At 34.7% G+C, this 27,523-nt stretch overlaps 2 protein-coding genes across 4 annotated transcripts; one reads left to right on the top strand and one right to left on the bottom strand.

Moving 5' to 3' along the window:
* Positions 1-519: 519 nt before the first annotated feature.
* Positions 520-12,443, bottom strand: rec8b (REC8 meiotic recombination protein b). 2 transcript variants are annotated; one of them, XM_042752269.1, is made up of 18 exons: positions 12,157-12,443; positions 11,726-11,794; positions 11,440-11,582; positions 9,647-9,722; positions 9,367-9,487; positions 9,097-9,154; positions 8,942-9,009; positions 8,553-8,634; positions 7,012-7,093; positions 6,102-6,258; positions 5,768-5,908; positions 4,517-4,589; positions 4,065-4,222; positions 1,747-1,795; positions 1,445-1,520; positions 1,134-1,250; positions 933-1,039; positions 520-853 (listed from the first exon to the last, which is right to left on the bottom strand). In XM_042752269.1, the coding sequence occupies exons 1-18, from the start codon at positions 12,210-12,212 to the stop codon at positions 777-779; spliced, it is 1,710 nt and encodes a 569-aa protein (XP_042608203.1). In that variant the 5' UTR covers positions 12,213-12,443; the 3' UTR covers positions 520-776. The 2 variants fall into 2 exon arrangements, with proteins under 2 accessions (XP_042608203.1, XP_042608205.1); XM_042752271.1 differs by having other exon boundaries at positions 9,097-9,151.
* A 494-nt stretch (positions 12,444-12,937) lies between these two features.
* LOC109049575 (programmed cell death protein 6-like) lies at positions 12,938-24,957 on the top strand. 2 transcript variants are annotated; one of them, XM_019067222.2, is made up of 6 exons: positions 12,962-13,147; positions 15,808-15,869; positions 20,694-20,738; positions 21,327-21,485; positions 21,708-21,817; positions 24,271-24,957. In XM_019067222.2, exons 1-6 carry the CDS (start codon positions 13,065-13,067, stop codon positions 24,367-24,369), a joined length of 558 nt encoding a protein of 185 aa, XP_018922767.2. In that variant the 5' UTR covers positions 12,962-13,064; the 3' UTR covers positions 24,370-24,957. The 2 variants fall into 2 exon arrangements, with proteins under 2 accessions (XP_018922766.2, XP_018922767.2); XM_019067221.2 differs by lacking the exon at positions 15,808-15,869 and having other exon boundaries at positions 12,938-13,147.
* The last annotated feature ends 2,566 nt before the right edge of the window (positions 24,958-27,523 follow it).

The following is a 27,523-nucleotide window of genomic DNA, read 5'->3' as shown; positions in this document are numbered from 1 at the left end:
AGTACAAAATCTATTTCTACTTTTGTTACAGTCTGACTTTAAGGATTTATCTTTACCTTAGATGTGGTAAAGTTGTTTAAAAAAAAATGTACACTACTATGTACACAAAGTGTAAATACTAAGCAGGCCTGTAATATAGTAATAATAGGTCTATAAGAAAAGTAATTTGTATGAAGTAACATAAATCAATGTATGTAAAACAATTTGACAGACCCCACACAGAAAATATATACAAACAGTAATTGTATTACATTTTAATGTCATATATTGCAACTTCCATTGAGACAAAATCATTCAGCATATGTATTCCACAACTTCCAAAACTTCACAAATTCATATATACATTTTATATTCTGTAAAATGAATTAATATTTTTTTCATAACTTGAGAACAGCTAATTAACTTCAATATAAAAAGGTAAAAATATAATACAAAAATATAAAAAGTTAAAAACGAACACATTAACCATCATAAAAAGTTAAAAACATGAAAAATTGTCATTGTAATATAAACTTCAATTCACTCTACATCTAAAACCATGCAACTGTTAACATAATAATCCCAGTAACTGATAATTCATAATCATCACAAATATTATAACCGTTTCTATATTTGTTTGTTATGAATACAAGACTACAAACTGTGTATTTAAACTGATATCTGAACTTGCTTAATATATCTCATCATAACAATGTGTGTACACTCAGCAAAAGTTTAGAACAATCTAACAGCTTCAACATGTTTGAGAGCACGTATGTTTGCACTTAGGTGTGTGTTCAACGGTTCATGGTAAGGGTGATGACTCCAAACGCTTCAGTCTGACGTGCACTTAACTTCAGACTGCAGAGCAGCTCTGTAGAACAAACAGATCACGTCACATATATACTGTGAAACAGTAAAAACAAACATCTACTCAGTACAAACTAGATTACCCAGAATTTTGTAGAACAGATGAGCTGCAGTGCTGCGCTCGGGCTCTGGGGGAAGCAGTGAGTGAAAGCAAACCTTTCCAAAGCGCTTGATGAAGCTGTTGATCAGTCTGTATGACAGAAAGAATGACTAAAAAAAGATCTGATCACACCAGACAGTTATGCACACAAAGACATGTTCAGATAGTAAGTTTCTCAACGAACCGGAGAAGTTCGGCAGTGGTGATGACATCCATCTCAAGCTCTGTCTCTCCCTGTGGCAGTTCTACATGCTCCTCTAATATCACCTCCATAGAAACAGGAGCCTCTTCTATAGGAGACCTGTTTACATAACGTTTATTTCACAGGATTTCATGCTGACCTGAACCAGCAGTGTTCTTGTTACAATGAATGCCAGTAAGATCGTATGATGTAAAACTGCAGTCCTGAGTATGACGCATGTTCTGGCATTCAGTGTTTAGTAATGGCTTCTTTTTTAAGAATGCATTTTGTGTTTTTCTTTTAATATGTCTTACCATCTGCTGGTGGGAGTGATGAGGTCACTCTGAGACTTGTCTCCTTTAGACACATCCAGCGGCACGTCTGAACCAGCTGGACAAACACACACACACACACACACATAGCCATATCAGCCATTCATTCATCCCTGATGGGACTACAAGCTTTAGTTTGATTGACATTTTGAGCAAAGAGTGCTTGGACATGGTGTGTTATATATTCATCACACACACACACACACACAAAAAAAAAAAAACAGGTGTGATTTCACACTGAAATCTCATTGATTTTATTATGAAAAAGAGGATTTAGTTTTCACCTGAGAGCTCAGACAGAGCCAGAGCAGCCGCACCAGATTCCCTGACCACCTAAACATCCACAAAACACACAGAAAGGGAAGTGGGTTAAGGACTCTCTAGAGAAGTATACTTTTATTAAGAGTACTTGCTACCAATAAGATATTTTAAAAGAATACGTGAACAGAATGTAATGTTTCCAGACACTTAAATACACAAATGAGGCACTATCTATTTAAATATTCTTTAATTTGCATACATTTCCTAAACAGAAATCTGAACGTTGGATAAAGCCCAAGTTCAAAATTCTTGTTTCATTTTGTTGACGTTAATAGTTTTTACAGAGGTGATTCTGGATATCTTTTCTATTTCAATAAATCAGAAAATACCATCATCAGCCAAAAAAAGCAAAAGAAGAAAGAAAAAAACATTCAAAATTAAATGTTGATGCTTGCAAACAGCAAACAGTAGTTCTTCTCACACACACACACACACACACACACACACACACACACACACACACACACACACACACACACACACACACACACACACACACACACACAACTTTTAAAACATATAGCAAGTAAGTTCCTGTCACTGTTCTAGTTCTTGTTATTTGAGAGACTTTTCAGTATGGCTTGTCTTTTAGATTTTAATAAAAGCTTCTTTAAAGCACAAAAACAGATGGTTAAAACAATAATTTTAAAATTACTATAAAGTAAAAGCTTTTAAATATGCACTTTTAAAAGTGTACTTAAAGGGATAGTTCACCCAGAAATGAAAATGACTCCATGATTTACTTACCCTCAAGCCATCCTAGGTGCATATGACCTTCTTCTTCCAGACAAATACAATCGGAGTTATATTTAAAATGTCCTGGCTCTTCCAAGCTTCATAATGACAGTGAATGGGTGTTAAGATTTTGAAGTTCAATAAGTGCATCTATCTATCATATAAAGTGCTCCACATGGCTCCAGGAGTTATTATTCAAAAATAAGGAGTGGGTGGATTTTTATCATTGTAGGGTGGTTATGTTCACACACTGCCAACACACATTTATGTCCATACACCATGTAAAAGAGGATTTTGCGTAATAGGTACCCTTTAAGCAAAGCAAAGAGGCTGTGTAAGAAAAATATTCATATTCAAAACTTTATAAACTGTAATCTCTAGCTTTCGCTATCTGTTGTACTCGCATTCACAGTGGATGATGTAGGACGTAGGCGGAGTGTAAGCTCCGGTGAGAATATGCTAGTTTCACGAGAACCAAGTTTTGTTTACAGCAACGGAAAACCAATCTCCTCTTGGCGTAAATCAAAATCCTCCAACATTTATTTTTTATTTTTTTCGACAAATCCTCATTTTGTATTTCTAATTTGTGACCGGTGTTTTGTTCTATCCATTGGGCTTCAGCATTCATCACTATGCCTACATACTACGTCACCTGCTGGGACGGCGTTCTATTGTCAACACGTGTACGACAGTTTACGGAAGCTAGAGATTACGGTTTATAAAGTTTTAAATATGGATATTATTCTTACACAAATGCATCGATTTACTTCAGAAAGCCTTTATTAACTTCTCAGTCATGTGGAGCACTTTTTATGATAAATGAATGCTAGGGATGTAACGATTCACTCAACTCATAATTCGATTCACAATTTTTTTATTATAATTTTTTTTTTTTTTCAAAATTAGATTTAAGACAAATTATAAATTAAATGTGTCCTTTTATTATTGCTTGGATAAAATGCTGCACGTTTCTTTGTGAAACTGAAATATAACACTATAATAACATACTAATATAGCACTTGCATATAATTGCTCTTTTGTTGGTTTTGATTGCTTCTATTGCCTATTTTAAGTTGCTTTGGATAAAAACGTCTGATTAGTGACAAAATTTAAATATAATGTAAATGTAAATAACACAACTAAATTAAAACATCCCTTTTAAGTGTGCTTGCTAGGAAACAAAGTCGTGAAAGTACACTCGTAAAGTACACTCAAATGGAGTTATATTTCATTAGAATGATAATATCTGTATTTTTTTTTTTTTTTTTTTTTTAAGATTTGAAGTACACCACCAGTGCAAGTGCACTTCTTTAAAAGGATAGTTCTGCCATAAATTATTTTTCTGATATCATTTAGAGACCCTCGTGTCATGTGGATGAGTACATAATAATTTATCACGAGTATATGATAATGAGATTTTCATTTTTGGGTGAACCAATAGTGTATATGTTAGAAAAAAATTATCCACTAGATCATGTCCTTGAACTCTGAAAGATCAGGTTTCTGAGTCTGACATGACCAGATGAGCAACTTAAGACTTCTTCACCTCTCTGCTAGACTCCCGGCTCCTCTCCGTTCCTCTTTCTTTCTCCATCTCCCACAGCTCACTCTCCTCCTGCACCCGCCGTTTCCTGGAGGGATGGGGGAGCGTGGAAAAAACGCTGCAGCATTTCCATAGTGCCTGGAGGTCAGGGTGGATGAGCACTGCAATGCAAGGAGGGGAGGCATGTCAGTGGTTATAAGAGTATTCTAATAAAACTGCTGAGCCTTTTGATGGTCCAGTGGTTTCATTATTATGATTTGCTAAACTGTTCAGTGCAAGCTAAAGGAGCTGATGCAGTAGTTTCCCGGTTTGTTGATAAATATTTGTGCTGTATACGTGATCAAATAAAAAATGATACATTCTGTTGATTACTTTATGTCCAATGATATTAAAACAATTTTATATACGAGCGAGTATTTATGAGTGGTGCTGGGCCACAGTGTTTCACAACGTACAGTTACACGGTGTGCTGAGCAGAACTGCTGCTGATGACTTGCGAGAGGCAGGAATACTTAGAAGAGTGTCAGACTAGAGAAAAATAAGAAAAAAAGTTGGAGACAGATGGACAGAATTAGAGAAAGAGAATCACATATTTATCACATAAGCAAATGATTTATAGATTTGGAGAAAAATAAAAGATTCCCCAGCAAACCAGACGCTTTGCAATTTTTAATATAAAATATTTTAAATACATTTAAAATATTAAATGTACATACATTATCATACTGCAAAACATACTACAGTTTAAAAGTTCAGGGTAAGTAAGATTTTTTTTATTAATACTTTTTATTAATATATTTTTATTAATACTTTTATTCAGCAGGGACATATCAAACTGATTAAAGACTTTTACACTGTTTAAAAGTTAATGCTGTTCTTTTGAACTTTCTATTTATCTATGACTTTCTTGAGCAGCTAAGCAGCATATAAGAATGATTTCTGAATGATCATGTGACACTGAAGACTGGAGTAAAGGCTGCTGAAAATTCAGCTTTGCTATCATAGGAATAAATAAAATTTTAAAATATATAAAAATAGAAAATGGTTATTTAAAATTGTAATAATATTTACAATAATACTGTTTTATTGTATTTTTGATCAAATAAATGCAGCCTTGATGAGCACAAAAGACTTCTTTCAAACAACATCAAAACAATCTTATCGACCAAAACTTAGAACAGTAGGCCTATGTATTAAAAAATCATTAAAAATATGTATTACATTATTTTATTTATTAAAAGTATGTATTATTTTGGAAATTACTGAATTAAGAGTTAGCGTTATAAAAACATAAATACTTATTTCAGTATTTATGCCAATTTATTTCCTGGCATTTTTTCTCAACTGATTAGACATATTTCTTTAAAGGTCAATACAATCAAGCAAACAGCAAAATATATTTTTATTCTGTCATACCCCAAAATATCCCCTACAGTGTTTTCAGATAATTAATTTAATATAATTTAATATCTATTTCAATGTTTTTTTTTTTTTTTTTGCATATTTTTGTAAGCTTTCATAAGATAGACACTCTTAACCTGTTAAAGATTTGTGTCCATATGCTATTACTGAAAAATTAAGATGCATCAAGAATCATTTTTGTAATCACACAGTGACTCCCTGAAACTACATCGAATCAAATCATGAGCTGTCTAAAGATTTCCAGCACTACTGATTAGATTAGTTATCTATCACAGAGCTCCCACCAGAGATTGAGTTTCAATCAGAGGGTTGTTGATTTGTTGCCGCATTGCATCCTGGGAAATCTGTGTGATTTGGTCAGCGAAGATCAGTTGCCGTTTGCGACCCCGTCTCTTTGGAGGCACAGACTGCTCCACTAGGAGTGTCTGAGAAAAAGGGACAAAACAAGAGAAAGAATGATAGAGCGAGAGGTTATTAAGACACTGAGCACACTGTTGTGGATTCAGGCCAATGTAACTGCCTTTGCTACAAAGGCGTTCACGCTTCAAAACACATATGGATTATATAACACTAGAGCATAATGTGCAAGAAAATGTGGACATGGCTACACACACAAACCTCACTGGAGCGCTCCATCGCCACGTCTCTCTCACTAGCTTCTGTGGTTGGTGGCATGGTGATGGGAGGAGGGGTCATCTCCATAGCCACCCTATCTAAGGTGACCTCCGTAGGACGCCCATTCCCCTCTTCCACGATGCACTCGCTGTTCTTCAGTCTGAAAACATGTATTCAGTGATGGTTAAAAACCACGAGAACTCGGTTAACACAAGCAGCCAGTTCAGGCCAACATTACGGGCTCCATTAAACTGTGCAGTCAAGCAGATTCTTTATTTTAGATATATTTAGGTCAAGGACATTTGGCCCAACAGCTATCTAAATTGATGTTTTCTTGGGTCTCAACCAAACCAGGAGTCTGCCTGACTGCTCAATTTTCAAAACAAAACAAAGCAAAAACCGTGAAAATCCATAAAAATAAATAAATAAATAAAAAAAAAACTTTAAAAAGTATTTTCCATGAAGCACAAACAAAACCACATTGACATGTGATCTAAGATCTGATCAAAATGTTATTTATTCATTTATTTATGAATGAATGAATGCATGAAATGAAATATACTTCAACCTGAAAAGGATTTGGACTGATTTAAAGTAGTTTTTGTCATTTAAATTTCAACCTGTATGTAATATTATAGAAAATGCTCAGTAATGTTCAAATTCTCCCATGTTTGCACACTCTTTCCTTATAGAGTGAACTGTGGCATCTGCTATGCAGTGAATGAGTACACAATTTATTAAACTACATCGATGCATTATGTTTCACTTGGGTCTTGCTAAATTACAGTGCAGACAGTCAGTCTAAAAAGAATTTGACAAACAAATCAGAATTGGGTGCTGTGTGACTAACCAAATTTGAATCTTGTACTTCCTTCTTAACCTTCTTATCTCTGTTTCCCTCAGTGTTACTCACTGTTCTATAGAGACCATACCAGGATCCAGATCTCCTGATTTCTCCACTTCTGTTGCCCTCTCTCTCTCCTTATCTTCCTCATCTGAGAGAACATACAGAAAATACTTATAGAAAATGCTATTTGTAGCAGGCAGTTACAGTCTAAGTGATCTCAGTGATCAGGTTACGAATGAGTGCAGGCTAGGGCTGGTCCGAATACCATTTGTTGAGCTTCAAAGCTCCGGTAGTAATCAATTCTGAATATTCTAAGCTTCGGAGGGAGGGGGTGTTGGTGAACATATCGCGTTCTCTCTCTAATAAAAGGAAGTGACAGGAATCTCGACTGGCCGCTTGAGTCTGTCAGTGTTTGCATTTTTGTTTTGGTTCAAAAAAAACTGACTTTGGCGTCGGGGGAGTGTTTGGTCTATATTGCTAATTTTGCCCTTTGTGACAACTGTGGGGGGAATTTTTTTATAACTCATCCGTTTAAATTATATTAAGCCTTAAAGTTCTGCATAATTAAGGGCGTGGTAGGTGGGCGTGGCTTCAACCCCATTTTCGATTTTCGCGGAGGGAGTGCAGTGTCACATCACGGACACTACGTCCATATTTTTTTACGGTCTATGGTGCGGACCCAAGGGAGTGCAGTGTCACATTTTGGTGCAATATGGACACGCGACACGTTCAGAGTTAATAAACTTTTAATAAACTACAGAACAGCACGAGCCGGAAATTTAAAATCGAATGCCAACCCACTGAACGAATATTCAAATAATCGAATATTCTGGTCCAGCCCTAGTGCAGGCAGTATATTTTTAGCATTTTCTGTGATGGATTTGTAGGGAATATCTGCACAAAAATGTTTTTTTTTTTTTTGTTTTTGTTTTTTTGAAAGTATTTATTTCTTTGATTCCTTAAACTATTCATTAAAGAATCCTGAAAAAAAAAAAAAAAAACGTCACAGTTTCCACAAAAATAATAAAGCAGCACAACATTGACAATAATAAAATAAATGTTTTTTGAGAACCAAGTCAGCATATTAGAATGCTTTTTGAAGAATTATGCAACACTGAAGACTGGAATAATGGATTTTGAATATTAAGGAATAAATTACATTTTAAATATATTGAAACAGTTATTTTAATAGTAATAGTAATAATATTTCATAATATTACTGTTTTTACTGTATTTTTGATCATATAAAAATATTGTAAATATATGTAACAATGCATATTAGTAATATTTTATGTGTAATTATCTGAAAATATATATTTTCTTGTCATATTTCAAGGGATGGAAATGGTAAATGTATTAAATGGAGCTGAGAGTACTACACTTAATGCATTCATCAAATTAGCCAAAATATTTAGTAAATGAACACACAAGGTGCGGGGGATGTGTTAGTTCAATCCAATTTGGCGGAAATCTGCAAAGCATTCTGCAGACTTCTGTGGGCAAAAATTCTGTGTGGGCCTGTGAATGGCTAATAATGACACATTAGCTCTCTTAATTGAGATCAATATTCATTTAAGTGTCTATCTATCAGTTTCTATCAATCTCACCACCAAGATGGAACTGATCTTGTTGTTCCATGAGCATGTCGATCTCCTGAGCCGTGGCTTCAGGTAACTCTGCACCACCAAACTGGAATATAATCAGGAACACGAGATTGGGAAACAACATATGAATTGTGTGGTATAATAAACACAGATTAAAAGGAATGAATAACATCATATGGTGTTATCCATGACTAAGCTTCATGTGGGCAGATGCTCTGTTTTCATCTAAAACTTCACAAAGAGCTGTATGAATTTTGTGGGGGCAAATGGTACAGAAGTAGCGTCATGTGTTTGGTGTTCGCAAAGGCTGCGGACACAGACTCAAATATAGATCTCTATCTGTTTTCTATTGCCAGTATGGAGGAGTGAGAGGCATGTAGAGTGAAAATCACCTCTGCTGCTAGCACAGGCACCAGCTCTGCGTCTTTGATAGTGATTGATTCAGAAGAAGCAACAAGGCCTTGAAAGGGAAAGACAGGGAGAGATTGGGTGAAAACCATAAAGAGCAACTTTGACCCACATCAGCTGCAATATTTCAAAATCTCACCTTTAGGTGATGTAATTTCCTTTCTGGCCACCAGAGGAGATGAGCCCTCTATAAACTGCTTTGATGATAAACAATAAATTCATGGCTTAATGGCTCAAAAAGGGTCGGGATGAGATTAATGTGATGATGTATTAGTTAAATTCACTATTATGAACTCTGAAGTCTGAGGTTTTTATCAGTTGCTTTGCAGATGCTTAGATATTCTGTTCTCTAGATATGACTCCAATGAATAATTCATGCAAACTGTATGTATATGCTGCAGTTCATCACCTGAGATGACAAGTAAGGACTAGGCGGCTCACAGTCAACCCCCATCACTCCAAAAAATGGCTCCAGTGCCCATTCTGCCTCCTCCAGCTGGAACAGTGTGTCAGGGACATTCAGCACCAACCTAGAAGGAAACAATATCCCAGAACAGCTTCTCAGGGGGAATCAGAGCAACAGCATTCATATAAACAGCTGTCACGGGTGTTTAGGAACAATATGAATGTCTGTGTCAGAATGAATTACATTAGTGACACAACATGACAGTGACAACCCTGAATCTGACCTATCAGTGTCCGGCATGTCAATGTTCAAGTGTCTCTTTGAGCGAAGCAAACGCTCGATGGTCTGCTGGACCTCCTCTGTGGGGAAATGAAACAGAACATTTTACAGTTTATTTCAGTATAGTAAAATCACATTTGCAGATAATGTAATGGAATATTAAGATTGTATTCATTTGTAGGAAAAAAAAAATTCACATTCACAATATTCTCCATTTTTTGTCTATTTATAATGTAAGCCAAGGATTCTTGCGCCAACATTTTTATTTAGTTTTTAATTTAGTAATTCAATTCAATATAAACTTTTACAACCTCACTCTAATGCTTAAATAAAATAAAAGATAAAATAATTTAATAATAAAACAAGTTATTTTTGCTACTGTACCTTTAAGACTTTCATACCCAGATGACCTCTGTAATGATTAGGTGACTTCTGTGTACTGTACATTTATCAGGTTGGGACATTTTATGAATATTAAATAGGCATTGATATGTAAATCATATGTTAATGTTCTCATTTTGATATAATAACCCTGATGATTTCTTGCCTGTTTTTGCAGTTAAATTTTGATAAATGATTTGGGTTGAGTCTGAACTGGTCTACAAAGTGGAAAATATTGTTGTCCAAACATCATTTTAAGGTCATTTGATATTCAAATGATTTCTGTTCAGTTTTGTCCTGCTCATAAATTAAACACCTCTAAGCTGTTTGTTCAGCTTGTCTATTTTGAGATGCTACCTTATTAAAGCAAAATGCATCTGTTTGCTCATCTTTACATGCGTCTTCATTTCTGTCTGGGATTTTCTGAGATCATGTCATTTTGATGAATACTTTCAATCTTAGCTTACTTGAATTGTTCTCTGATTAACCGGTGCTTATCGGTTCTATGCTAACACACTCAATGCATGACAATGTGCATGTTTTAAATTGTTTTGTTGGTCTTGTAATGCACATCCCCAGTGAAAAAGAAGTGTGCTTAATCGTATTTAATGTGCACTTGTAGTATACAGTGTAAATCTTTAAAGTACATTCTGTTCTTGCATAGAATACAATATTAATAAAATAAAAGACCACTTAAATGTACTTAAGAGTACACTTTCATAACTATTGTTTCTTAACATGCTTAAGTACACTTTAAAAACAAGCAGTTTGTAATAGCGTCAAATTAAAAGTTTTACAGTAAAATACCTTTTGAATCATTATATTTGAATACTTTATCATGCTTTAAAGAAGTTTAAAGAATGTTAGTAACCAAACAGTTTGGGTTCCAATTGACTTCCCTTGTATGGTAAAAAAATATAATATTCATATAACATTCTTAAAAATATCTTCCTTTGTGTTCCACAGAAGAAAGTCTGAAATACAGATTTGGAACAATGTTAAGGTGAGTAAATGATTCATTTAATTTTTTAACGAAATTTTCATTTTTTAAGTCCTACTTGAGTGGGTTAAAAAAAAGTTCAGCTAATTGTATATAACATAAATTTAAACAATAATATATTTTCATTCAATTGCAAATAACAGCATTTAAGTGTCCAAAAACATTAAATTCAGTTTGCACTTAAGTATATTCTTTTAAAAAGTATAGTATTTTCATAATAAGTGCTCTTTTTAAATATTATGCTATAAAGTGTACTTAATTTTTACAAGGGACAGTTTTTGTTTTTGTGCATGTTGCTTTGATCGGTTCTGGTCGGACTGAAATAAGTGGCGTGTTGTAGAAATGTTCATAAATGTGAAGCGAAGCTGTACTATCTACACTAGTCAATGCGTCTACAGTCATGATGACTATCTCACCCAGCAGAAAAGCACACTGGCGATGGTAGACAATGACTACACCATACTGAAGCTGAGAGGACAGGTAAAGAGAGAAACGGGGCCGGGGAAGACTGGGATGGACTGGAGGAACCTGGACCATCACGTAATCCACAATGTCCTCACTAAATATACACACAAACACAACCTACTGATTAACATTTAAAAAGTATAAGAAAAAGAACAAAATACACATGAAAGAAACAATACCACTGATTATTATCCACTTTGATCTGGTGATATTTTAAATGAGAAACATTTCTCTGACCATGTTCGCCTGACGTTGACCTTGAGATAGTCTCTTCTGGAAATCCTGATGCCTTTAGTAGCTGCCAACCTGAAAACAAAACAAACAAACAACCAAAGTTCAACAAACAAAACTTCATTCGATGTGTTGACACAATCCTCTGTTCTTAAATGTCCTGTTGACTCAAATAATAGTGTGTCTAATTGTAGCTTCAATATAACTACACCTTCTATTGAGTTTATTTCAACTTTACACATTTTATAGAGTTAAATTTGACTGTCTTAACTTATGAAGTTAGCCAGTTGTCAATTTTTTTTTACCTCAGCGTGTCTAACGTTAGTAGCTAGCATAGAAAAAACGGTAACTTACCGTTATTTATTTATTTAACAAGCGGCTAGTATTTAACGTTAGTTTAATTCATTATAATTTTTACACTAAGTTACAGTACATACCAAATAGTAGAGAAGCAGCCAGTGTGACGCTGAAGCACGTTTGGATAATAAAACATTTTAACGTTACCTCAGAGTTCGGTTTTACACAAATCTCAACCCAATCGATATCTAATTTTAAATCTGATAACCTTTGGTAACACTTCTGCCAAAAACACGAAGAGATAATGTGAATTTCCTCAGATACGCGCTAAATCAATACGGTGATGTTTTTCAGTCAGTTATTTCTGTGAGGATTGATTGACGGACGCTGCGTCTCAAACCTTAGCGAGCTGCGTAACTTAACGTACATAGACAGCATTTTGGCGCGTTTTGAGGCTCTACAGTGCTGTCTAGGTAGGCAGCTTATGTTTTGACACACATTCAATGGTCTAGATAATTTTAATATTTTTTAATATTTTTTTCCTTTATATGACATAAATGACTAAAAAAAAGAATAACGGTCAGATCAAAAACCAATTTGAAATTTTACAAACGTATGTTTTATGGTTTAAAGTGACACAATGACAAATTATTTATTTGTGTGACAGTCAGAATGTCTAATAAATTACGCTACCCTACAAACGCCATAACATTTATCACTTAGGGCTTGAATACCCTTGCTATTTGTGAGGAAAATACATTTATCCTGTCAAAATCTGTCAAACAGAAATATTTCACATTTTCCAGTTGTCAGACTGTTGGCCCCGCCCATTTAGCGCAAACAGCATGAGACGAGCCAATCAAAACAGCGGAAAGTCCCCGGAGAGCACGAAGGGGGCGGTCCTGCGTGACGTCCGCGAATTTTTAATGGGAAGTGGGGAGTTTCACGCCACGCCTCTGCGTGAAGAATTTTTTAGTCAGATTTTAAGCGAGTTGAATTTCGCTGCTCATAGAGCACATTTTATCTTTTGGCGGGGCAAGCAGAGGACATGGCCTACCATAATCAGTATAGACCACCTCATTATAACAGCGCGCCGCCGGATCAGGCCTTTTTATGGAATATATTTCAGAGGTGAGTGAAACACGACCACCGATTCCGCATTTGAACGCCTGTCGATTTGACAAGCGCTGCAGGAAAGAGCTTGTTCCTGCAAGTCACGTTCAAGTAGATACGAAAAGCATTGGGAAACTAGTAGTGGAATGTATAGCTCGCAAAAGCAAATGTCTGTAATATTTTGTAGTTACTTCCGCCGTTTTTCGATTGCTTTTCAGCTGATAGCAGACTCTTCTCGTCTGACTTTCATTATTACGCCATTCAAGACAGTTTACGTTAACTTCACTCAGTTTCACTCAGCAACTGAGCATTTGAGATGAATTCGAATAACGTTACACATTTGCGAAGTTTTAAGCCACATGATCTTATTTTTACGCGTATAAGTGAGCAGAGAGTGAGTTGGTTTGGTTTAACTAAGTTACTCGTCTTTATAATAATAAATTATGTAACACTGCAGAAGACTGAATCTTAAGGGCCGTTCACACGGGACGCGATCTTTTTGTGTTTCAATATATTTATTTATTTATTTTAATTGTTGGTTTATATACACATACTGACGACGTATCGCGCCGTCGCGTCGCTATGCTGTCAATGTCTACAAGCGTTACGTTTTAAGGTTCCTTGTCAAGTTAAAAATAGTTCAACTTTCGTTTTGAACTCAAGACCTCGTTTAAACGCTAACCTTATAGCATTACACTGCCGTCAAAACGCAGAAATACGTAAGATACAACTCAAACAACGTAACACAGCAACATTCCTGTTATATTCTAATATTCTCAGTATCAGATGAAGGATTGTCCCTTGGTCATATGACTAAAGGTTGTTAGTGAGTCACCAGCGTTGATCTGTACATTACATATGAGACTTATGTGAGTATGTTTATTGCTTATGGGTTTTCATGACAATATTGGAATGCAAGGTGAACTTTGTCGTATTATGGCTGGATTATGATTACTTTAGTGTAGCCTATATGACCTGCAAGTGGATGCTTACTATTATAATGATAGGGTTTGCAATTTTTTTTTAGAAAACAGAGACCCCCCCCCCCCCACAAATATGATAATCTTCCTGCGAGGTTTATTATTATATAAATAGCCCCCCCACCACCCCCATCCTATATGTAAAAGACAGCTACTTATTGTATAAAGACTGTTTATGCATATTATAAATATATGTGTAAAGTATTATTTGTAAAATATTTAGTTTCTATTGCGTTACATTTATTACATTTCTATTCCCTATAGTAGCCTACTGTTGTATTATATGCATAATTTATTTATTAAATGTTTGATTTATTTATTTTTACTTTTTTAAAAGCATTTTTTTTCTCTAGACATTTCCTAGTATTCTCTTGGGTTCCCCTGGATCCCAGTTTGAAACCCCATGAACTTACATTGCTATGATTGTTATTCTGCCTGATCGCTGTGATATAATAGAGAATTGAGGGGGAAAAGCTCAATCTGAGAGCCTACAGTTACTGAAACAAAGGCAGTCACTCTAAACTCAGTGAAGGTGGGATAAATATAGACGTAATTTGTGTTTTTTTCCCCCACTTTCCTATTAGGAAAAAGTGACCCAGATGTTCCTGATTATACTTTCCTTGAATGGAAGTTGTGGTTTAGTCAGTCCAGCTAGTAAATTAGATCAAATGGTTCTCAAACCATGTCTTATCATAATTCACTACATATAGCCTGATTGAAGTTGATGGTTGTTTCAAAATTCCTTGTGTGAATAAGAGTCACGAGTTCAAATATCGCCTGGGTGGGCAGGGTCTTGTTAGATAAACAAGCCAACAAGACATTCCTTTCACAGTTTACTGTGGTTATGGCCTAGACTACTAGACTCTCTTTCAAGGTTTTAGGTGTCTAAATTATTGAGGAGGCCTCTCTCTAGCCCGTCACTTCTGTTTTTCTATGTTTTTTTTTTTTTTTTCAGCAGCTGCCTAGAAATACAGGGGTTTTGTTGGTGTGCTAAGACATATTGCTTTGTGCTTGTATCATAATAATGTAGCACAGGATTTTGTAAAACTCAATCCCTTTCAACCATAATCTCTTTATTACAAAACCGACCAAATAATACATGTAATTTCCACATGAAATGACATTCCCTTAAATTCAGCTCAGAAGGCTTGTAATGGAAACGTGTCCTTTTTATGATTCATGGCATATGTGTAATGGAAAAGACACTCCCAACAGCAGAAATAGCCAACCCGCTCTGCGTGAGACAAACTTTCCCTCTTTTAAAGTCATTGCTGACATGTCTTGACTGAAATGGATCATAAAAATGTCAGCATGGGGCCGTGCCTTCACAACATCAATGAACCAATGAATGAATATGTGAGCATATAAAAGAACGAATCATCTGGCTTCCCAAGACACTTTTCTAAAATGCGCCATATGTAAACTCAAAAGGAAAAGAATACTGTTTAGATGTAAATGAATGGACCTTTTTCAGTGTTATATTTGAAACACAAGGTCTCTAAATAGTTCTCTATATAAGCTTTTACTTTCAGTTTCATTTGACCAGGCCCACACCCTGAGACTGTTTCTTATTTGTCCCATTACAGTTCTAGACACTGTTATGGTTTAATTCATTCACTATAAAACAAAAGTTTTTTAAAAACATGAATTACATTATTTTGGCTAGCAAATAATTCATAATTTTTCTGTTTCCTCCAGGGTAGATAAAGACAGGAGCGGGGCAATATCAGACACAGAGCTTCAGCAGGCATTATCAAATGGTATGTTTTATTTTGAATTTTTATTAATTTTTATTTTTTCTTACTTTTTTTTTTTTTTAGTCACTAATAAACATATTCCAACTGGAGTTGAAAGATAAATGAAAAGTCCCTCAAATATAATTATTGTATGGGGTTTCCACTGAACAACTTTTATTTTGGAATATCAGACTATTAAATAAAAGGAACCAGGTTTCCTTACAGCAGAAAAACATGTTTCTTGTTCAAACAGTAAGTGTTTTCCTGGAACAGTCATCTGATGGTTTTATCAACACTATTGTTTTGGCAATATAATTTAGCACAGTTTACATGTGCCACGCTGATATTTCCATACGAAAATATACTTTAATTTTGTTCCACTAAAAAGATCATTCCTTTGTTTTTTATGATGATGATCTTTAAAGATTGTTCCCCATGTGTATAATGATGTTCACAGTATTGTTGCTAAATGAAAAATGCCCATATTGACTATTATTACTAAATGTTCTTGTTCATGGAATACCAAGCAATAACCAGCATTAATACCAGTTTATAGATGACTATTGGAAATTTCAGATAATTTCACTTCGTTTTCCATGTATAGAGTACAAAGTATGGCCTGACACTGTTAAAGGGTTACTCCATCCCAAAATGAAAATTTTGTCATTAATCACTTACCCCCATGTCGTTCCAAACTCTTAAAAGCTTCGTTCAACTTCGGAACACAATTTAAGATATTTTGGATGAAAACAGGGAGCTTTGTGACTGTCCCACAGACTCCCAAGTAAAATACACTGTCAAGGTCCAGAAAAGTATGAAAAGCATCGTCAGAATAGTCCATCTGCCATCAGTGGTTCAACCGTAACGTTATGAAGTGACGACAATATTTTTTGTTACGTGAATAAAACAAAAATAACGACTTTATTCAACAATTTGTCTCCTCTGTGTACGCAGGCAGCTTACAAGTTTTGCTTTGATGAATTGCAAAAGACAGTTTGAACTGATACATGTAAATGAATTGAATTTACCAAGCTGAATCAAAGATGCTTTGACAATATGTGTTTAAGCTCTTATACCTGAAAAAGTAATAAAATGAATTCCCTGAAAACTATATCTACAGAGTAGGATGACAGATGCTGATATACATAATAAGTTGATGCTTGTTTTATGCAGTATTTACCTAAAGTCTAGATATTTACTAATTAAAATATACAAGTTTTATTATCCTATTAAATTTTGTATTGTTATTTTATATGTATTATCGATTGACAACAGTGACCATATGAAAATTTATGAAAATGACATAATCAGTATCATTGTTGAACTAACACTTCTGTTAATTCTCCAAGTTGGCACTGTTATTGAAAACTTCAATAACTCTCTCTCTTTTTCTCTAATTATTGTTGTTCAGGGAGTCTGATTTTATTTGATTGTCTTACAGTAAAAGTGCTCTCCTCTCAGCTCTGTCGTTTAGCTGGCTCAACATATTTATGCACTCTTGATTTTCTCCGATGCTTCTCTAGGCGTTTGCTGGAGTAATGCTGTTCACATAGATTTATATCAGAGGTCATCATTGTTGTTAGTTAAGCAGTGGCAGTGGGCAGCTTTGATTTACTGTGTCACAACCGTTCAATTCACTGGCTCCAGCCATGTTGCATTATAATTTCACTCCTGTGACCAGGGCATAATGGATTTTACTCAAAAACATGAATGGAAATGAAAGCATTCAAACTCGCTTTCAGGGCTTATGCATGTTTAGCCTTGGTTGACTCTGTTTTATAGGACTAAAGGGCATGTGAACTGCTGCCTGTTTTAGGATAGTTTGCAGGGTTGCTTGTGGTGTTAATGGCATCAGAGTTCAGACTGAATAGGGTGTTTTGAGCTTACTAGTCCTAAATTAAGACTTATCAGTGGTCACCTAAAAAGAAAGTTGGCTGTTACTGTATATAGAAATGCAACTTTAAACTGAAAAGTAAAAATGAAAGTCTGACCCTCATTGATTTAAGCAACATTAATGATCCAAATCAAACTGTCTAAAAACCACTGTGATCCTAACATCTATCAGTTTTGACCTTTGAGAAAAATTTATCATCAGAAGGTTATATAGGAACCCTGAAGTTTATTATTTTTCAGATCTCCATGTGGTGACACGGTGACATTTAGGAAGAAAATTCCTCACATTAGGCCGCCAAAATGAAAATATAAAAACAATATGTCTTGCCCTTTTGGTTTCATGAAGTAATGGAAACTGTTATGAAAGAAAGGAATCTCCTAAGTTCAGCAAGTCTTCATTTATTTAATTTAAAATAAAAATTACAGCAAAAACTGTAATATTGTGTAATATTATTATAATTTAAAATAACGGTTTTCTATTGGAATATGTTTTAAAATGTCACTTATTTCAGTTCTGGAAAAGCTGAATTTTCAGCAACCGTTACTCCAGTCTTTAGTGTCACATAATCCTTCAGAAATAATTTTAATATGCTGATTTGCTGATCAAGAAACATTTCTTGTTATTATAAGTGTTGAAAACAGTTGTCCTAATTAAAACTGTGGAAACTGGTCCTGATTCTTTTTGAAGAAAGTTCAAAAGAACATTATAAATGTTTTATAAAATGTCTTACGTTTGATCAGTCTAATGCGCCCTTGCTGAATGAAAGTATTAATTTATTTTTTTAAAAAGTTACTTTTTATACAAAATACAGTCTTCTAACCTGTAAGAAATATTTACATCCAGTATTTTTTTTTATTTTTATAATTCACTCACTGCTTGCAGGTGTATCAAAAATTTGGATTTAGTATAATATAGTACCTTTTTCAAGCTCATAACTTAACATAAAATGCTGTTTTATCAGCTGTGTGACTCTCGAATATGATATAAAAAGAAGTCCTTGTGTTAACATATGCAGTGTTGTTGTATGCAGCAGACTGCTGTGTACTTGTCTAGTGGAGTGAGTTTTTCCATGATTCCTCCCGGAGTAGGCAGTGCTGTGACTGGAGCCAGTGTGCAGCACATAGGGGCGTCTTTGTGCCTGAATTCAGACCCGCCTCCTCTCAAGTCCTTGCCACTAGCAGCCATTCTCTCTCCGAGATGGCACCACGTTATTCACACTATTTCCAATAGCCTACCTAATATGGTCAGGGTGACCTTGGTGGTCTTGTTTGGGAGGAACACACTCCTTTTTAAAAAACATTACACACGTTATTTTTTCCATTCTGTTCTTCCTGTTTCCTGCTCTGTTTACAACTATCCCCATCCCACCAACTAGAGGAGCATCGTGATTATAACCTGATTGCCTGATTGTTCATCACCAGTGCAAGTCCTTCCTCTCTCTCTCATAGCAGCTCTGTGAGTGTGTGGCAGGCCGTGACTCAGCATTGCGAAGAAGAATGGCTTTGTTTCACAGCTGTATGTTTCAGTCCTGTGTCTTCTGGTGTTGTTTCCCCCAACGCCCCCACTGTGTGTTGTAGGTGTTCTAAGATAAGCACGCTCAAACAAATGATAGTGTTCTTTCAGCCAAAGCAGAAAGGGATGGTTCACTGAGCTGGAATCAGAGACTGACCTATATAGACTATAAAGTGTGTTCCTCAAGGTCAGTGAAGGGTGTCTATTGAAGCGTACCTGAAATGTCTTTCTTACTACCTCATGTTATAACCACAGTGCCACTCCTTAATGATTCTATCATGGGATACTGCGAGTGAATAGAGGAACATGTTACAAAGAGGGAAAAAATAGAATCTATCCAGCTGTGTTGTTACCTCTGGCTATCTTAAAAATGATATGAAATTTAAACCGACTCTATTGAATGAGTTGTCCTGGTTTTAGTGTGTATGATTGTGCAGTGTTTAATATTCTTAAGAGTTTGTTCATATATATATATATTATTATTATTAAAATGTCATGTGCTTTCAAAAGGTGCAGGACCTTTTGGTAACACTTGTTCCTTGTTATATATGTTACATGTATCTGCAATGTTAATAACAGTAATTATGCATACTTACAAGTAACTTAATGCAAAGCCAAACCGAACTCCAACCTTAAACCATAGTAAGTACATGTTGTTAATTAATATTAAAGTCACACGTTTTTACATTGTGTATTTTTCTGTGCCGTTGTTACACATTACATGTACTTAATATAGTAATAAATGTAACCCTAAGCCAACTAACCCTAATCCTAACTAGAACCCTAGTAAGTGCATGTGTTTAATTATTAGGTAAATGTAAAAGTACACTGTAACATCTTAAATAAAGTGTAACTCCAAATTCTTATTTGTGCAACAAAGACCCATTAAAGTTTGACCAGTGCTTTTTGTTTGCTGATGTAACCTCTATTATATTACACTATCACAATCATTCATTCATATAGATTATATTATATAATATATATAAATTATATAAAAAAATTGTATATTAAGAAAACAGTTTATAATACCCCCAAAATAAGCAATCCAAAGCTCCATTGACGTCAAAGACAGCACACAGCGGAAAAAATCAGTTTTAACAGATTTCCAAAAAATAACATAGCACTGGAAAACATCTAATAAATGGAAATATTAGCAAAATATTAAATTTTAGTGACAGAAACATGAAACATTGTATGTATTTTATATATAAAATCAATTTCTGCTCTTTATTATTTTATTGAAAATTCTATTTTGCTTATATAATATGTCACACTGCAGAAATTAAATGCTTTGCGAAGATTATTTCATGTTGGTTTTTACCTGGAACATGACATCAATTTATCAACATTTCTCTTGCAGGAGTGATGGCATATGGAGTCAGGCTTCTGCTTGTTTTAATAATTAAATTTTATATTGTTATCTGTTTTTGTATCATCCAAAGGTACATGGACACCTTTCAACCCTGTGACTGTTAGATCAATTATATGTGAGTATTGTTATTTTCTTGCATTCACAAAAACCTCCCATGTCCCATTATCCTCTGTTTGTTTGTGAGCTCCATGACAACCTGCAATGTTTCCTATTAGCACACTTAGCTAAGAAAGGTTCAGTTGTTTCAGCTCAAACTGGAAAAATGTAGCTGTCATCTGGATTGAAAGTAGCTCAGAAAGTGGAAGGTTGGTGTGTTAAGCAACAGAAATCTGCAGCGCTTTTCTTGAGAAAATTAGTCAATAATAATTGACTATGTGTAATGATTCTTAACTCCAGTATAAGGTGGAATCACTTTTGGCTCATTTCAAGTGGATACACATGACCACAATAACAGTTCAATTGTGATCTTTCTTAAACACATTTTCACATTTTTTTGACCATTTCAAACATGGTCAATCTTTTCAGATTGATGGCAGTATGTTATGTATGTGTGGTTCTTTGTAAACATAATACGTGTTTTTGATAAACCAATCACTTAATAATACTAAGTAATACAATAAATCCAAGCATCAATAAAATGTCAACAAAGTGTGAATTTGAGTATTAGATGTGAACAAACCTTCCCACAATTCTTTCTTTTCAGCTATGTTTGATCGGGAGAACAAAGGCGGGGTTACCTTCAATGAATTTGCCGGTGTTTGGAAGTACATCACAGACTGGCAGAACATCTTCCGCACCTACGACAGGGACAACTCAGGGTTAATCGACAAGAACGAGCTCAAACAGGCTCTCACCGGCTTTGGTGAGTTTGTAATGCTTGCTTATTGACTGCTATAAATAGAAAGGTGATAGATGCATTTGGTGAGGTTTTTAAAGAAAATCCTGTAGGAATGAGAGGCAAGGGCACTGATGCACAAAACCAATTAGAGGAAGGACAAATAAACTGATGGAACCACTGATGGAAAATTATTAATGTCACCCTTGAGGAAAACACTGAACTTCAAACGCTTCTCTCTTTGCACAGGTTATCGTCTTTCAGATCAGTTCTACAACACACTGATAGAGAAATTTGACCGTCAGAAGAGGAGCCAAGTGGCTTTTGATGACTTCATTCAGTGCTGTATTGTACTACAGGTAATGATCTGCGTTATATGCAACATTTGCAATCTCTTTGAAGGGATATTTCACCCAGAAATCGGTCGGTATTCATGGGGTTGTTCCAATCCCATGATTTTCTTTCTTCTGTGGAACACAAAAGGAGAATTTTCGAAGAATGTCCTGTCCACTCTTTTTAATATAATGAATGTAAATACTGGGGCTGTTAAGTTCTAAACAATTACAAAGTTTGAACTTGACAGCCCCTAGTAGGAAATTGGACATGAACAGGTTGACTAATCGTATTTACAACTGGGAAATTTGGAGATAATTTTAATACCCGAGTTTCTGAGTTGGGCGAGCCATAAACTTTAAATATGTCATTACAGTCATGTATATTGACATATAAAAATAACCATTTGAAGGGGCACTAAGTATATTTGAAAGCACCAAAACAAACACGCCCATACCCCAACAGGACCTTGCCCCTATTTTGATATCTCCGCCCAACACGTACATACACAACCCTGGCATAACGACAATCATGGAAACAAGTGAAGATGACACAAAAGCATATTCAAACAAAAGTCGACACAGATAAATTGTTTGAAACAAAACAAAATCAACGTTTCCTATCAATAAGAGAAACAACACAACCTCTGAGTCCGATTTCGGGCCTTCCTGCTCCTTGAGTTCTGCTCCGAAATTTGATCGTCAGCCTTCTTTTTAATATTTTGTTTCTCCAATATTTTCCTCTTTTTTTTATCTGCCATCTCTCTGTCTATAGTCGAACTGCTAATATCCGTCCTGTGCACTCAAATTGAGCGCTCTCTTCTTCTCTCTATCATTACAAAACACGCCCCTTACTGCTGATTGGTTACAAGTGTGTTTTGGGACTCGGTCCGAAATAGCAAAAATAGCATTTATTTGACATAAATTTAGGAATCGTCAGCTGAGTATCTAGATATCGATGTGAATATTCATATGGCTACAAATAAATGGGATGCAATGTCCCCAGCAAGCAAGGAAGAATGAATAGGCTGTCCACCATGATTTCTGTTCTTACCGACAACAAAACACTTTAAAATGACAAACTCTTAATTACAACTTCAGAAGTGGGAAGTAGGAAGTTTCCGATAGCATAAAAAGGCATGCGTTTTCAGAGATCCAATCATAGGTGGTCAGATGAGACGCTTTACCGATTACACATTTTAAATGCATCTCTTGTGACTACTTGTGTTCAGATTTCATCTAGACCAGGGATCTCCTACTTTGCTCCTGGAGAGCTACCGTCCTGCAGATTTCAGCTCCAACCACAATCAAACACACCTGTACCAGCTAATCAAGCTGTTCAGGGTTACATGATATTTACCGGCAGGTGTGTTGAGCAGGATTGGAACTGAAGTTTGCAGGACGGTAGCTCTCCAGGAGCAGGGTTAGATATCACTGATCTAAACCCTCCCCTTATGTTTTTTTATACTCTGCATCACTTTCACTGGTGCGCCAAATGCGGCACATGAATATGATTGAGCAAATTAAACCATTACGCTGCTTAAAAGTGAGGGGAAGGAAGCGAATGGAAACTATACAAATGATAACAGACATTTTTAATCTTTTTTTTTTTTTTGGCACAACATAGCAACGTTGGAATTGATTGTGTCAGTGCACTTTATCAAAACATGCTCATGTGTTAGACGGGTGGGCGGTGGGTAGGCAGTCTTTTGTGGCTGTTCGAAAACACATTTGATCACATAAGCATCTAGTCTTTAAACCCAATTTACAACAGTATTTAACGTGTCCACTTGTGATCTTAATACCAGGTGTAAATACCAATACCTGGTATTAATACCAGGCCCATGATGTATGATTTGTGAATTAATAGTTTTTTTTTTTTTTCTTGATGAATCAGTTTCTCTATTTGAAAACCAGTCTAAATGATTTGTAACCTGCTCCATCATTTTCAGTCACTTGTACCCAGAAACACATAGTTACTGTTACATACAATGTTTTTACTGCAAACTGAAATAGCTTTTGTGCATACATCAAAAAGAGTTTTGGGGTAAAATTAACTTATTTGGTTACAGATTTGATCATTTGTTCATGAATCTGTCTGAGCTGCTTCTTGAATTCAGCTCACTGATTTAGTGATCGAGTTACAGTTGTTCAGTTTACTGGAGACAAAGACAAAAAATTTTGGCCTGTTCCTAATAAAGTTATTATTGGACTTCAGAAGATTCGTAATAAATTGCTCTTGACTCATATAGACATTAATCATATGTGACACATAAAATGACACATAGACATTTTTATTTATACTTTCATAGTGCTTTTGTCTTTATCGAAGTTAAAAATCATCAATGAGTTCTCATTCATTGTAATTAAATGTAAAAGCGTTACCTGTTCAGCTGAAGAACAAAAGTCTGGGTTTGGAATGGTCCATCATTATGAAGTGATTTACAGCTAATACTGATTGTGTATTTTCTTTTGAACAGAGGTTAACTGACGTGTTCCGGCGGTATGACACAGATCAGGACGGCTGGATCCAGGTGTCATACGAGCAGTATCTCTCAATGGTCTTCAACGTGGTATAGCACAACACAAGCAAGCCTGCACTCTCCTGTGCCAAACACCAAATGTCCCTCCCCCATGCGGTCTGCAGCAGAGACTAGTCAACACTACCCTCTACAGGACGACACGGGGATGGGATCTTCATGACTCTTCATTCCGTCTGTCTGTTTGTCTGTTAGTAGTCATATATTTCTTTATGATCTTAATCATTATTGAAAGAATTATGGAATTTCACTCTCACTCTGTGTTTAAGGGATGTTGACATTGTGAAAATCATATTACAACTCAGTTGCATGCTTTTTGATAAACCTCCTTAACGTCAAAGCATGGAACTAATGTTTTTTTTTTTTTTTTTTTGGCTGAATTCATGTTTACAATGAAATACTGTGAGAGCAGGTTGTGTTTCGCCATAAGATCCTTTTATTTGGATTGACAGTCAGCTCTTCCATATATTTGTAATGAATTATATTTTTAATCTGCACAACGTAATTCAACCTTTTATTTAGGAAGGAGGTACATATGCTTTTGTATGCCTTTTTCATGCATGATGCCTTACAACTGTTAAAATAAAAGATAACTGTTTTATTAAAAACTGGAACATTTCAAAATGAGTCTTTAGTATGTATTTGCATATTTTAAGGAATGTTTTTTTATTAATGAATTCATTAAATTATTTATTTATTCATTCATTTAGTTATTTATGAAGGCCAGGGACACCTACCAATAACTTACAGGGATACTCCACCCCAAAATGAAAAATTTATCATTAATCATTTACCCCCATTTCGTTCCAAACCCGTAAAAGCTTTGTTCATCTTCGGAACACAATTTAAGATATTTTGGATGAAAACCTGGAGGCTTGAGACTGTCCCATAGACTGCCAAGTAAATAACAGTGTCAAGGACCATATAAGGTATGAAAGTCATCGTCAGAATACTGTGATTAATACTGTGATTAATGACAAAATTTTCATTTTGGGGTAGAGTATACCTTTAACAGCACACATAAGATAAATGAGGGCCATTACTGTCAAAAGTGATTAACAAATAAATATTTTTAAAGGTTGAATTGCATGTATGGAAACATATTTGTCTTTATATACAGTATAGCAAACTTCTACCCCCTAGTGTATGATTTTGTGTAATACATGATTGGGCATGTTAAATACATATCTACCCTAGCAATGCACTTAAAAATGAAAAATCTTTATATATATATATATATATATAATATATATATATATATATATATATATATATATATATATATATATCAAAAATAATGGTTTGTTAAGTTGTGAGAACAATATTTTGATAATCTGCTAAATGTAAAGGATGTCACCAGGATTCCATTTACTTTAGAACTACTACTTAATATTTTGAATAAGATTCAATAATAGCCAAGAAGCTAGCTAGACTGAAATTTAAAGGGAAAATAAAGGATTACACATACTGTATATCTTTGAATAAAGCATTCTTATAGTTTTTCTCATTCCACGCAAGTAAAAACACAAATCACATGACTTTTGCGGAATCATGTTTCTTTTCTGGTTATCACCTAGAACAAAAAAAAGGTTTCTGTGATATTCTGCTGCTGAGATATGATCATTTTTAAATATAAGATTTTTTTTTTCATTGTAATCGAGAGGGAAATTGATATGCATATTCTGCCACTTCTGGCATACTCCGATTACAGATAAATGCACAAAAAAGATGTAAATTTTTAAGTATGAGTAATAGGACGTTGTAGTTTGAATATTCCATTGTATTAAAAATAATAATACTATAAGTCAGTGAGGTCCAAAAACTGTGTGGTTACCAATATTCTTCAATATATATTTTTTTGAAATTCATACAGGTTTGGAACAACTTGAGGAGAGAGTAAATTATGACAGAATTTTCATTTTAGGGTGAAGTTACTTCTGATTTTTCATCTATTAACCAAACTGCTTACCCTCTGTGGGTTCACCAGGATGCTGGAGCCCTGTAAATGTGAAAAGGGTCCCTGTTATTATCTTCAGAGATCTATGGTTGGATGTTTTATTATAAAAATGTCTTATGTAATTGTCCTCTCCATATTTTTCTGTTATTGTGTGCCGCAACAGAAAACAACAACAAATTACAACAAAAACAATTCCTTGTGAATTATGTGACTTTTGCATCTGCGTATTTTCTACGTTAACATTAGTACTAGCGAAATACAGGAAAACAAATAAATAAATTGAATGAATAAAACAAAAAAGCCCACACATCCAAAATAGTCTCAAAGATCTTCAGATATTTTTTTGAAGATTTAACACCTGCTATTCAGTGTGAATTTATTCTTTTTCTTTAATACCTGTTTTGTCAAGAAGTAATACTAAGACAAATAATGGTAACTTGACCAGCACCGCTATTATATAGGATGTGATGTTTTGTTAATAAATATAATTTGTCCTCTTATATAACTATCCTTTCATTGTGTGCTACCAAATAAAATAAAAAAAGCACACAAACAAACAAAACCCCAAGCTTTCTTGTACTTTACAAGATTTTCAAAAGGTGGGCTTTCCTGTAAATCTAATGATGAGTTTGGTGTATATATACACATGTATTGATTTTGTCCTGAGTGTTTTTAATTTGGTTGGTAAGGGAAACATGTAGAAGCGTGGGTCTTTGAAATTTTCTCCACTGACGTCTGTTGTTAAAATGAAAGTTTACATATGATTATGTTAAGTTTTTGCTATTCATTCACAGTTTTGGAATTCATCCACATTATTACACTCTGATTCTGGTTCATCTTTAACATTGCTTTTGGGCTATACAATTGTGCATTTCAATATAATCTACAAATTAAATTAAGTTAAAAAGCTAAATTCTATAGCAAATATTAAAATACAGCAAGAAAAAAAAAAGGTATTTACAGAGCTACTCTGGAGAAAAAGTGGGGATTACACCATACACACCCCTTCACATCAAAAAACTCCACACAACACAAAACAACACTCACATATTTCCAAAAAAAAACAATATATATTACACAAAAATTTAATAACATCATTTTTTGCTGTTTTTTCTTTTTACTAAACAAGCCTGCAAAGTGCAAACTCATCGATGCAACTTTGTTTATTTATGAAGTGCAGAATCGTTCATATATAACTTCTACAGTGATTTGTTGTTTTGAACTTGAGCTTGCAGG

This window comes from Cyprinus carpio, chromosome B24 (genome assembly GCF_018340385.1).
Source record: "Cyprinus carpio isolate SPL01 chromosome B24, ASM1834038v1, whole genome shotgun sequence".
Lineage (NCBI taxonomy): Eukaryota > Metazoa > Chordata > Actinopteri > Cypriniformes > Cyprinidae > Cyprinus > Cyprinus carpio.
The sequence above is the reverse complement of the archived record's forward strand: the minus strand, read 5'-3'. Positions and strand labels throughout refer to the sequence as shown.